The sequence below is a fragment of the Cavia porcellus genome, unplaced genomic scaffold (assembly GCF_034190915.1).
Source record: "Cavia porcellus strain 051 isolate PalLab524CR breed Dunkin Hartley unplaced genomic scaffold, mCavPor4.1 scaffold_22, whole genome shotgun sequence".
Taxonomy (NCBI): domain Eukaryota; kingdom Metazoa; phylum Chordata; class Mammalia; order Rodentia; family Caviidae; genus Cavia; species Cavia porcellus.
In genome coordinates this window covers 21,006,954-21,020,503 of record NW_026947505.1, presented here as the reverse complement: position 1 = coordinate 21,020,503, position 13,550 = coordinate 21,006,954, and the positions used below count along the sequence as shown (strand labels likewise).

Genomic DNA, 13,550 nt, shown 5'->3' with positions numbered 1-13,550 from the left:
TGGTTTGATTACTACCTGTTTTTGAAGTTTTACACTATCTACAAAGCTGTGTTTTTATTAATACTGTTATGTACTGATATATTTAGTTATACTATGCCTGATGATATAGCCAATTCTATTGGAGATAACAAGAGACAACACAGGAACCATGGTAGAACTCTTTGTACAACAGTCTTATATGTTTTTTCATTTCATGTGTTTGTAGGAATATGTTTTGTTTTGTCTTGCTTTGTTTTGTTTATCCCTCTAATATAGAAAGGATAGAAATATATGTTAAGACTCATGCATGCGTAGAACCTATAAACAGTTTACGAGAACTGATCTTATGACACATGATGAAATGAACAAATATGGATAACCGCATGTATGTTTAAGTGTATAGGATTGATAACCATATTACTAAGTTTTTGATGGATAATTGAACAGAACTGTTTGCAGTCTCACTGTTTGAATCTCCACTTTATATGTTTCACTTTGTATCTTGAACAACTATTTGTAAGAGGACAATATGTAATCAACTAGTGATTTCTAACTGTTTATTTTTTCTTTGAAAGTGTGTATTATTTCTACCTGTTTTCTGTTCTGTGTAGTCTTTCCTTAAAATTAAAAAAAAAAAACAAGAAGCTTGGGAAAGGATTATAAATGACATGGATCCTATCAATAAAAAATTCTTTGAACTTAAATGTGTATTTATTTATAAATTACATAAACATATTCCAAATAACATATTCTGTGTTTAGACTATCAAACATGTTACAAATTGAAAGCATTCTATGACTTGAATAAATATCTGTTTTTAAGACAAAATTACCCTTCCATTACAACAAAGGGATTCCCCTTCATAGGCAAAACTGTGAAGAAAAAAATACAGGCCAACTGGGAAGTTGCTGGATTGGCTACGCTGAATTTAAAACTTTGTATTAATGGAACAAGAAGCATGTTCAGCCTTCCCTTGCCAAATGGGCAAACATCTGCAGGTGATGGAGCCCAGCTTGGAGAGCTAGAAGCAGGCTGAGTTGTATCCTAATGAGAAGACCGCACTGCCAGCAATTTCTGAAAACTATGAGACTTTTATCACAATGTAGAGGCTGCCTGAACTCTTGTCAAGAAGAGCAAGAGCAAGAAATAGAGGTCGGAACCAAGCCATCCGTTGAACAGAACCGGAAGCCAGTAGAGTGCTGGATAGATGTGAAGACTAATGGCTTTCTTTTTCTTTCTTTTCTTTCTTTCTTTCTTTCTTTCTTTCTTTCTTTCTTTCTTTCTTTCTTTCTTTTTTTAAAGTACTGGAGTCTTTTCATGAGCAGCATCCCAGCCCTTTTATTTTTTGTTTTTCATTTTTGAGACAATCTCTTCCTAAATTGCCCAGGAGGCTCAGACTTCTGATCCTCCTGCCTCAGCCCTGGGCTTACCACTAACGCTCCTGAGGGTACTTCTCTGCACAAGACCTACAGTTTAGGGAGAGATCCTACTTCCCTCCCAGCAGGACAGACGTGGTTGTGCACAGGACTGATTGATCAGCTGATCGATTGATGAGCTGCTGAGCCTCCAGCACGGATAGGGAGGTTTCCAGGAGCTTCCTTCAGGAAAGAATTGTTAAAGCTGTTGCAAAAGGAAAGGTGATTAAATTTTAAAATCTGATGTTCTGGCCTCCCTAGAAGGTCTAAATTTTCCATCAGGTGGGTTTCAAGCCCTGCAGGCCTTATGCATGGCTCTCAGGATCCGGAAGGACAACACAGAGGGAGTTTCCCGCCAGCCAGTAGTGCACACCTTTATTCTCTAAAGTGTTGGGTGAGGCGGTCAGGCCATCACGCTGTCCCAGCACTTACCCCGATGGCCACAGTGAGTGCTCCCTTCGGAGAATCAAGGCCCTGTCACCGGCCTTTGGGAACTCAAAGCTTGACCATAACTGCTATTGAATCAGAGCTTCAGTGACTGCCCAGAGCCTCTGTCAGGGGTCATTTTGTCCCTCAGTTGAAGGGAACACCTCCATATGTCCCCATCATGAGCTCTATCTTCGGTGATTAACCGCAACTCCCATTGTGCAAGTCAAACTCCAGGCTCCCGGACATCCAGGTGCCCTCTGGGCCTCCCGCTCCCACCTCCCCCTTCAGCACCTTCCTGTCCATGTGGAGCAGCTGAGGCTGCGTCAGGCTCCTCCCCTACTCCTCCACACCGCAGGGCCATTCTCCAGGCAGACATTAAGGACGTGCACCTCAGATATTAACCCAGTCACTGTCCCCCTCAGATGTTCTCCTCCTATCCCCATATGTCCCTCCCTCCTAGGGCTGTGCCAGCTCCCCTTCTCTAGGGAAATACACCTGATTCCAGGCCTCAGTCCTGCAGGTATAAGGGCCTCCAGGGCAGAAAGCTAATGGCCTAGAAAACACGGTGGGACTATGCCCACTCTACCAGCCCAAAAAGTGGCTTTGCTTCCAATGCTTTTTCCCTTCTGGTCTGTTTTCCAGATTCAGAAACATTCCAGAATTCAGTTTGTTGAGAATCAGGGTGTTATTTCTGCTAGTTTGTGATATGCACATCTGCTGGGTATGATGTGTGCATTAACTGACATATTATAGCCAGTGACACATGTGCATGACACTTAAATACTTTCCTTAAGTCTCCATACACTTTCATTTCTTTTTTCTCTGTATTCACTGATTGTTTATACAATTATGTACTCCAGCTGTTTCCCTTTATTTTGCTTTCTTTCTTCCTCAGTTCTAGGAATTAAACCCAGTACCTTAGCACTGAACCGCATACCCAATCTTATTTTTTTCTTTTTTATTTTAAGACAGCATCTCTCTAAATTACCAAGTTGCCCAGGCTGGGCTTGAACTTACAGTTCTCCTTCCTCAGCCCCTCAGAGTGCTGGGATTACAGATGTTTGCCAGGACACTACGTGTGTACTCACACACTTCCTTCAAAACAAATCCCTATCTGATACATCCCTCTATCATCTCTAGTCATATTGTTACCTATACCTTGAAAAAATGCTACTATTTTCTGTCTGTAACATCACTCTTTCTGGACTAACATTTCACACATCAGTGATGACTCCACTTGAAATACAAAAGACAGTAAGTTGACATAATATTCTAATTTATATAGTTCTCACATTTTCTCCACAACTCAAAGAAACAACAGGAATTTCTCATCGTTTCCCCCCTGGTAATGCCACTACAAGCTGCTTATCTTTTGCATAAACTTTGATGGTAACTGGACAAATGCAAGAAGGGATTGGAGGCTGGGGTGGCGGCCAAATGCCTGTAAGCCTGGTACCCAGGAGACTGAGGCAGGGCAATTGCTGTGAGCTTGAGGTCAGCCTGGTCCACACAGTTTGAGTTCAAGCCCAGCCTGGACTATACAGTGAGACCTTATCTCAAAAAAATAAAAGAAGGAAGAGGAGGAGGAAGAAAAGGAGAAGGAGAAGGAGAAGGAGAAGGAGAAAGGGAAGGGAAGGGAAGGGAAGGGAAGGGAAGGGAAGGGAAGGGAAGGGAAGGGAAGGGAAGGGAAGGGAAGGAGGAAGGGAGGAAGAGAAAAAGAGAAAAGAAGGGGATGGAGCCCCATGCTTGCCTTCAGCTCGTTGGTGTCAGCCAGTTTGGCCTTGAGCTCAGTGTTGGACTGGCGACAGGCACTTAGCTCCTTCTGCATCCTCTCCACCTTCTTCTCCAGCTTCCTGATGGTGAGCTGGGCCTCATCCCTCTCCACAGCTAAGGCCGTGCGCAACGGCTTCTCCTCCTCCAGCTGGGCTATTTTCTGACGGAGAAGATTCATGTGCAGCTCTTTGCTCTCCAGTCTTTCTTTCTGAGTCTTTAACTGGTACGATATAAACAGGGATTGAAAAAAATAATAATCAAAGAGTAAATACAAATAATTACTCAGATCATGTCAATTTTTATCTACATTTCAAAAACACCAGCTTATAAACCATCAAAGAAGGACAGGGGGCTTCTTTTCCTGATCACACTTACTATCCATATTTTTTCCAAGAATTAATTCTGAGACTACATAGTACTGCACAAAAGAACCACAGAAAACGTGCGAAAGAGTCAGCTTTTCTGCTTCTGGCCAACATTCTGTGCATCATAATAGAAATGTGAAATTACTTTTAAAACTACACAAGTAGGTTTATCAAGAGCAGAATATAATAAGGCAGGGAGACAAAGTCTCCACCAACACTCGATGCTCACAATACCTGCACCAGTGTTTTCCGAAACAAAATAGGACACAAATTAGCCCTGCAACCTAGGCCTGCAAAAGGTGATCCCCAAGGGCCGGGATAAAGGGCAACCACAGGGAGAGCTGATACATTTTTAAAGGAGCATATGCTGAGAAGATATTTAAGAAACCTTCACGTACATGTTTTAAATTTTAGAATCACAAGTGACTTCGAGCAAGTTTTAGTTCATTGAAGCCTTTGTTGTGTGCCTGGCCTATGTGTGTACCCTGGCAGTCAAACTTGTTAAAGGAAACTAGAATGACTTTTTAGAAAATGACAATGAATTCTAAGACAGGAAACATCTTCCTGGGCTCCACCTGTCACAGTTAGTGAATGGATTGCTCTGTCTGGACTGGGAATCAGGTAGATGTATGAGAGGTCTGAGGCGGAGGCCTTACCTACTCCGCATGCGTGAGGAGTTATATGGAGAGAGGACTCCTGGGAACCTGCTTGGGGTTCCTGGTCCTCTTGTCTACATCCACCTCACTCTTGACAAGGCCTTCCTTCCTCCCAACTTTCTCTTGACCTTTTTCGTTGCGTCTAATTCCACTGTGTTGCAAATTTACACTGATAAGTTCCCTATACGTGAGTACTGTTAACTAATTATGTCAATCTTAAGGAAGAATTGTGTCAGGTGTTAAGAAAGGAAAACAATTATCTGGGGAGAATTTTGGGGGGAAAACGTAGCTCTATTTAACATCTCTGATTGGGTTGGTCTGCTTTCTTTCTTAAAATATTCCTCCAGATATAGTAAATTGGGGAAGAGACCAAATGTGAATTGGGGATCTTGTATGAAGCAAGAGTTCAAAAATGTTGCTAATTAAAAATTAACATTCAGGAAAGTCGTTTTCATCACCACCTCAGTATAAGAAATAGAGAGGTAAGTAATTTGCACAAGCTCAACCAGCTTGGCAGAGCCAAAGTAGGAACCCAGATGTGACAGTCAATGGGCTCTGCACTAGAATTCAATCAGAGAATTTTCTCCTAAGAACTATTATAAGAACATATCTGTGTTTTCCTTTTGCTTTCCCCAATACCAATAATTATATAACTAATAATTATACTATATCCCTTTCATCTGTTCATTCATTTGGTCTCAACTGTTTCCAACTCTTTCTTTGAGTGAATGAAAAGTAAGCCCTCCTCACTCTCTAGTTGCTAGCACCATAGAGCTATAAACGCAGAGACCGCCCTGAGTTCCTCCTCTTCCCTCAGCCATGGCCAAGCTCTGCCTGCAGGTCTCCCTGACCCTAGGCTCAGCACATACCCCGGGTAAAAATACAAGGTCACACAGCAAACACTGGGCACTTTCTTCAAAAGACACCTCTTATATGTTCTGTAAATCCTTCTTCTTCCCCAGCCTTCTAGGTGAAGCACAGATATAATGGCTCCAGGGAGCACCATTTTAAAGCAGGAGGCTAAGGACCACTCCAAGAAAGGGAAATAGGTGAGCTGAGATGAGGCTGGTTCCTAGAACAGAGCAGAGCTGCTTTGCCAGCCCCAAGCTGCCTATCTCTAGAAATGCATGTAGGAGAAGAAAAACCTTCTACTTCTTCAGCCACTATTATTGGAGCCCTCTGTTACACACAGTGAACATAACCTTAGGTGATACATGCGCTTATCAGCTCTTCAGACTTGAAATGGAGACTCACATTCTAAATAAAGTTACTGTAGTAGCACATGCCTATAATCCCAGCACTCCAGGAGGCTGAGACAGGAGGATTGCAAGTTTGAGTCTTGCCTGGGCAACACAGTGAGACCCTGTCTCAGAATACAAAGGGCAGGGGATGTAGCTGGGTGTGAAGGCCCTGGGCTCAACCCCCAGTACCACAAAGAAAGAAATTCTAAATACATATCTTTCTCAATGTGTTTTCTAGACACACTGATAAATATGGTAGGGGTCAACTGCTTGTCTCGGTTTTACAATGTTTCCATAACACCTACCTTTCTCTGCAAATTATAGGCGATAGTTTTGTTTTCAATGACCGCGTTGCTCTCGAGGCGGACCAGCTGTTCTATGCGAGCTAAAACTACATCCAGACGCATGTCAAAGCCAAGTTCAGCAGCCATCTGGTCCAGTTTCATTTTTTCTGAAAGTTGATCCAGAAACTTAAGATACTAAACCCAGGGGCGAAAATGAAAATGGAACACAAAATCAGAGTTAATGTGAATCTCCCAAGATCGTCTGTCTCCCAAGCTTACAGTAGGTGATTCTCTTTGGACCCAGCATGGAGCCTGGGCTCTGAGCCCACCTGAGTGATAAATTCCTGAACAGCCCTAACCATTTCGTTCCCTGCCCTGCTCCTTGTCCAAGTGCTCTTTCCTCCTGTCCAGGTCAGTGATCCTGGCGTTCAATCCAGTATGATCCATTCCTCTTAACCCCGCCATAGGAAACCCGGCAGGATCCCAGATCACATCCCCATCTCTGCTTTGGCACCATGGCACTGCAGCCCCCAGGGTGATGCAATACCAGACATCTGCCCATCCATGCATCTTCCGTAGGACTTCTTCTCACCAACTAGGCTCTGGCCTCAAAGGTGGAAAGTGGCCACTCACTTACCACTTAACTCTTCTTGGGCCAAAGAGAGAAACATAAAACAAAACTTTCCATGCTCACCAAATTTGAATAACATTGTGAAGTTTTTTTATGAATTAAGTTTAATGGTACATTTTAGAAATGATGGTCATATTCATCTTAGGGAATTTGTACCTGTACATGATGTATTTTGATTCCTCTCTTTTTCCCAGTCCCCTCCTCGAGCCCATCTTTTCCTCCCTATTTACAAAGTATTGTTTTCATTTTATCCTTTATTTTTTAATCATTTTTTTCCTTTTCTCTTTCTTCCTTTTCCTCTTCTCCCACCCTGGTTCTTCTGTCCTTTTGAACAATTTCTTCCCATTTCACAATATCTTTACACATGCGAATCCAATTTATTTCACTTAAGAGTATGATCTCAAGGTGCATCCATTTACATACAAATGCCTCAAACTTATCCTTCTTTATGGTGGAGTAGTAATCCATTATATAAAAAAAAATCACATCCTCTTTATCTACCCCTTGGTTGATAGGCATCTGAGTTGTTTCCAAGTGTAGCTATTACAAACTGTGCTGCTATAAACATGGGTACACATAGATCACTGTGGTTTGATATTTTTAATTGTTCTGGGAAGATACCCAGAGGGATGTGCTGTAGGTTTTCGTAAGTTAAAATACTTTCAAAAAGTCTTGTAAAGTGCCAGCCTTGCACAGTAGCATACAACTGTAATCCCAGCTACTTAGGAAGCTGAAGCAGGAGGATTGTAAGATCAAGACCAAGTTAGACAACTTAATGAACCCTAGTCTCAAATTATTTAAATTAAATTAAAAGGGACTCTTGCTTAACATGCATGAAGTCTTGGGTTCTATCCTCAATAGTGGGGGTGGGAGGAAGGTGTTTAATATATCAAAGTTAAATTAGCAACATGCTAAAAGAGTTCTATGAAAGAAGTTAACAAGTTTAGAGCTGCTTCCTCCACTGGGTTGCTGTGGCCTATCCAGCTGAGCCCAGACACCAAACAATACTTCCCAAGTGCTCACTGGCTGAGCAAATCAATCAATGAGTTCTCTATATCATAATTGCAAGCTTTGCCTTCTTTGATATTTTATCCTCATGACAATAACTTCTCATCCATCTGGCATTTGCAGGCAATTAAATGTTTAAATAAGCATAATTTCCTGCGGGTCTAAGCATATCAGTTTAAAGCCTAGAACTATCTAGATTTCAGTTGTCAGGATGAAATTATCTGCAAGTGTGCATTTTCCAATTTTGTTAAATAGCATCCATATAAACACCATTTAATCTCTTGTTTATAAGTCACTGTCATTATGAATACCGCACATTGGTGGCATTGTGCCTCGGAGCTGTAAGTTGCTTTTGCCTGTGAGTTGTCAGGCTATTGCTTCTTAACACTGTGCCAGTTCTCCCTCTGCAATTTTTAATTTCTCATAATGTATGTAAGTGACTTAGCTGCTATTGCTTGTGTTTTATATAATAGTTGGTGCCTTTTATGAGGCGCTATAAGAGCTTGTTTACTCCATTTGTGTATAGGACACATCCATTTTGTACATGAGGATCTACAACAAGCCAAGACCCTGCAGAGAAAAAGTCTACTCAATTATACCTCTGAATACAGCTGCTAGAAGCATTTAACTTTAAAGAAGCAAAAGAAGTTGCATCACTGTTTAGCATGAATAAAAACAAATGGAGTATCCTCCTCTACTTTTTGTTAACCTCAATTACCTACATTTAGTATTTAATCTCCTCAAAACTTCATTTTTCAATATTACAGGACATCTGCCCTTGCTAGGATGGCCATTTCGTATGCAGTTATCTGTGGATAGAATTAGTTTGCATAATGTGCTTTCATAACTGGAGTTATTTTGGCATAATCCCAATTAAAATTGATGATTCATTTATATAGAAAGAAAGGAAGAGAAACCAATCCACCTGAAATTGTTCTCTTTGATTTTTTTTTATAATTCAAATAATATTTATCAACTCTTTCTCTCAACCCTAGAGACAAGGAAAAAAATTTAAAACTGATTTCCCTCAAGGAAAAAAATAGAAGAAAATGGAAACAAAACCTTTTGTAAATAAAGAGAAGAAGAATGGTTGACAGGGGAGGTGAACAATGGGAAAAAGAAAAATCAAGATATATTATGTTCAGGTACAAATTCCCTACTGTGAATGTGATATATATATATATATATATATCAAATGTGTGGCAATAAAATTAAATTTTAAAAAAGATTTCCCTAAACCCCAGTAAGCTAGGGATAAATCATCATGGATAAAAAGTGCTGTGACAAGCCAGGCATGGTGGCACATACCTGTAATCTCACCACTCTTAAGAGGGTGAGGCAGAAAGATCCTAAGTTCAAATCTAGCCTGGGCAATTTAAGGACTTAGCAAGTCATTGTCTCAAAAATTAAAAATGAAAAGGCCTGGAGATGTAGCTCAGTGGAAAGGCCCTGGGATCAATTCCCAGGACTGCTGAAAGCAGAAAAAATATACACTGTGACAGAGGCGAGTACCCGCTCCTTGGGGACTACACACATGCAGAGCTGAGTCTCTCTGGGAAGACACCCAGGAGAAGTGACATCTGTGCTGCACCTTGCAGAGATGGCTATTACCAGCTGGGCAGAGAACATTCTGTCAGAAGGAAGAGCTCCAGCGAGTTGTACCAATTTGGAATGTGGGTGTTTTCAGGCCAGGATTTACCACACACCTTGACAGCATCCTGCTGGTCCCTGAAACCTTCTCTGAGTTTGTTCCCATTGGCTAGAAACATGTTAGAGGAGAAGAGATGTGGGGAAGAGAATTAGGCAGCATGCCCAATGAGAACCACGAGAAAAAAAGAAATCTGAACTTGAACCAGAGGGCCACAGAGAGCCATCCACCACCCAGTTTTGGACATGCAATTTATGAAAACCTCTCTTGCAGCAGTAAAGAGCAAGTGCTAGGTATGGTGAGCAGGACACAGAGGCCTATGGAAAGACTGTGTCCAGTATTGGATGATGCTCAGAGCCAGAGGCCCGCTACTGGTCTAGACACAGGGTGAGTGATGGAAGAGGCATATTGGAGAGATGGGATAGACAGCGCTAAGGCTCTGGTTAGAGAAACAGAAGCAGTAGGACAGGCCCAGGCAAGTGGAGGTAGACTGCCACCATCACTGAAGCATGCAGGGCAAAGGTGAAGACAGAGTGCTTCACTTCTGAATATGTCTAGGTCTTCGGGGACCCTCTTGATGGGGCTGTTCAAATGACAGCATGACACCCAGATGTGGTATTCCTTTTCAAAATCAAAACTCTAACCAACAAATATATATGAGAAGGAAAAGTCCACCTTCCCCTGTTTCCCAAATATACTCCCTAGTATTGTTCACAAAATTGCTTCTTGGGGACTGGGGACTTAGCTCAGCAATACAAGCACCTGCCTGGCAAGTGCAAGGTGGTGAATTCAATCCCCAGTACCACAAACAAAAAACGGCTACTTGGTTCACAACCTTATTATCTTCTGGTTCTATTCTAAGAACCCCCTGACTGAGCTCCCTGCCTCCGGCCTGCCTGCCCTGAGTCAGTCTGCTTTCTGAGCCAGGAAATTTGCTTTTACTCAAAACTCTTCTGTAGCTTCCCACTACCTATAGGATGAACCCGCAGCAGTTCGCCTGGCCTCTTTGGTTTACTCCTACCCGCCATCAACGCCACCCCAAACCTTTGGCTTCTCGGAAGCATTGGCCTGCGTCTCCTTGTACTGCACTTACTTCCAGAGCCATCTTGTCATCCTCCATGTCTCCTTTGTTCAGGCAGTTCCCGCCCTGTCCTCCTTCTGTCTCTTCTGCCTAACCTGTTCCTACTTCTTTAAGGCCCGTCAATTATCACCTCTTCTGTGAAGAAGCCTCTTCTCCTCCCACACACAAGAATGAGAGAGAAGTCATTAGTCCTTCTCATGAGTCCCTGCTGCACTTTACACCTGGCTCTGTGGGTGCTAGCAGGAGTAGGGGTGCACTGATCTGCCTGTCCCAGCCCCTGGGCTGATTTCCAGACACCTTTTCTGCAGCGCTGCATGCCAACCCTCACTGCAGCATGGTGCTTCCAGAAGAATGAAAGGCAGTCTCAAGACTACAGTTTTTTTTAAGTAGATGTATTTTCCAGGCCAAATTCTGTGCCTCTATTCTCAACGCCATTTGCTTCTTTTTTTCTTCCTATCTGTGTCCCACAGACTCACAACCCACAAGCCCTTATCTCCCCATCCTGTTCATCGGAAGCTGTCTTTGACCCTGTTTGTTACAGCTGCTGCCTTGTGCCCTTTGCGCTGCCCAGATTTCACAGTGGCCGGCTCGTTGGTCTGTGCCCCTCCTGCCTCTAGTCAACCCTCAGCCCAGAGCAAGCCGTTTCCCCTTCACTCTACAAACCTGCATCTCAGAGGTCACAGGGATCTGCACACACTCAAGCCATCTTTCTCCTCGCTTCTCCTCTCTGCTCCTCTCCTCTCCTGTCCCATTGGGCTGGAAACATTGTCGTTTCTAAGGTCTCTACACTGCAATCTCAGCCTGCCAGTGACATCTCATCTTTTTGAAACTCAGTCATGCATTACTTAGCAGTGTGGATGCTTTGAGAACTACATCATCAGACAACTTCTTCACCGGAGTGAATATCACTGAATGTACTAAGTTGGCTACAATATCAGTAGGCAATATAATCTTGCATGACCAGTGTCACATACACAGTTCATCACTAGCTGAAGCATCATTAGGCAGTGTGTGGCTGTAAGTAATGCTCATAATCATTTACCACACTGTGTATTCCCCAAAATAAAGAACACCCAGTCTCCATGATGCAAGCCATTCCAGTTTTCTCTATTGCTGTCACCCTACTAAGAATGCCACATACGGCCACATGGGATTTGTGGCTTTGCATTCTCTGAACAAAGCATTTCAAAATACCATGCCGTGTTAAAGCTGTTTCCCCTGTAGCATCTACCCTTTCTCACCACTATATTCCTACTAGTCTTTCAAGGACAAACGTAATTATCCCCTCTCCAATAGAAATGTATCTTTATCCAGAAGTACCTACAATGCTTTATTAATGCAATAGTACTCTTATAGCACAGAGTCTTTAGTACAGCAAATGACCTCAGTGGCTGTGTCCCCTATTGAATTATGAAGCTTTTGAGACCAGAAACTATGTATTATTCACATTTTAGCCTCCCCAGACTTTCAGGGCATATAAACAATGGGCACTGAATAAATACCGATTATGGTGGGGATCCAACATATCCCCCCCAAAAGGTGCATTGTACTGAAGGCTTGGTGACCATTGTGCTTTAGGAGGTGATGGGACCATAGGTGCCCTCTTCTTAATCCATACATGAGATCACAATTTGATGGCATTAGGGGAAAGATAATGGAAATAGGAGATGCGGATTCAGTGTAAGAAGTGAATCATAGGGTGTGATCTTGGGGACTAAATATTATTGACAGACTTCGCTTTCCTTTTTTTCTGCTTCCTGATTGCCATAACACCTATGGCACACCCTTCCACCATGACGTTTCTCCTTCTCCACAGACTGAAAGCAATGGAGCCGGCTGACCACGGACTGAGACCTCTGCAGCCGTGAGCCGAAATAAATCTTCCCTCCTTTGTAATGTTTTTGTAGGCATTCAGTCACAGCAATGAAAAGCTGACTTGACATTATACCTATCGACTTTAAAGAATTAACAGGAATCAAGGAAGCTTCGAACAATAAGACAAGACTTATTACTCCTTGAAATTCTTTCATGACCCAGGATAAATTCAGTGTAAGTACTGCCACACCCAGAACATTCTCAGCACAAGTTTTGAATGGCCCAGATGCCTCCACCCAGTGGCACACCTTCGGGTTCTTACCTTTTGTTTCTCAAAATTCAAGTTGTCTCGCAAAATATCTCCAGAAACCAACTCTCCCTCCAGGTCTGTCAGCTGGCCCTGAAGAGCCTCCAACTTGTTTTCGGCTTTCTGGGCCCTCTGTAGAGTTTTTTGGTGAGATTCAGACTCGCTTCCCAACTGTTCAGCAAGCTCAGATACTCGAGATTCAAGCTGGGAGACCATCTGGAAATGAAGACTCAGAACAAGGATAAGATTTGTTTTAGATGTAACAAAGTGTTAACATCTAGCTCAGTACAAGTAACAAAACTGTTTCTCACATCCACTTCCAGATTCGTTGTAAAAATTAAATTAAGAACACGGACCATTCGTAGCCATATTTGCCTCTATTAGAAATAAATCTATATTTATTATTTAATACAATGCTTCTGGCCAATATTTTTTTATTTTTATATAATTCCTTCAACAGATTGATAAATATTTACAAATAAAATTTACTTACTTCCAAAACTGTCATAATTTAAGAGTTTCAAAGCTTAGTTAAAAAAAGTTATGGCAATAAATACTTTGAAAATCTACAAAAGAATCATTTGCCACCAAAAAAACTCCTTCACCACATATAGTTGATTAAAGATTATGCAGTGAATTGATCTTGATAAACTTATGCAGAATGTCAGTGCAGAAAAATACATTTTTCAACCTTGTATTGCATTTGGTTATTCATACCCTACACTCCAGTGTCACTGACTCTACATGCAATAGTTATACAGTGATTTTTATCATTCAAAAGGTCAAAATCTCTCCAATGGTGGCATCCTACAAGCAAGCAGGAGAATCTGACTCTCCTGCCTCATAAAATCCAAGACCCTTTGCTAAGTTCCCCTAGGGTTCCGGGTGCAGAAAAGATTCCAATATTTCCATCCTTCC

At 42.1% G+C, this 13,550-nt stretch overlaps 1 protein-coding gene across 2 annotated transcripts in view; it reads right to left on the bottom strand.

The window, feature by feature from the left end:
- Ccdc170 (coiled-coil domain containing 170) overlaps nt 1-13,550 on the bottom strand; it is a 91,131-nt gene that overhangs the window by 11,381 nt on the left and 66,200 nt on the right. For both annotated transcript variants that reach the window (XM_063232913.1, XM_063232914.1), the window contains exons 7-9: nt 12,648-12,848; nt 6,164-6,337; nt 3,574-3,816 (exon numbers count right to left, since the gene is read on the bottom strand). In XM_063232913.1, the coding sequence (XP_063088983.1) occupies nt 3,574-3,816; nt 6,164-6,337; nt 12,648-12,848 (618 nt within the window). The remainder of the gene's footprint in view (nt 1-3,573; nt 3,817-6,163; nt 6,338-12,647; nt 12,849-13,550) is intronic.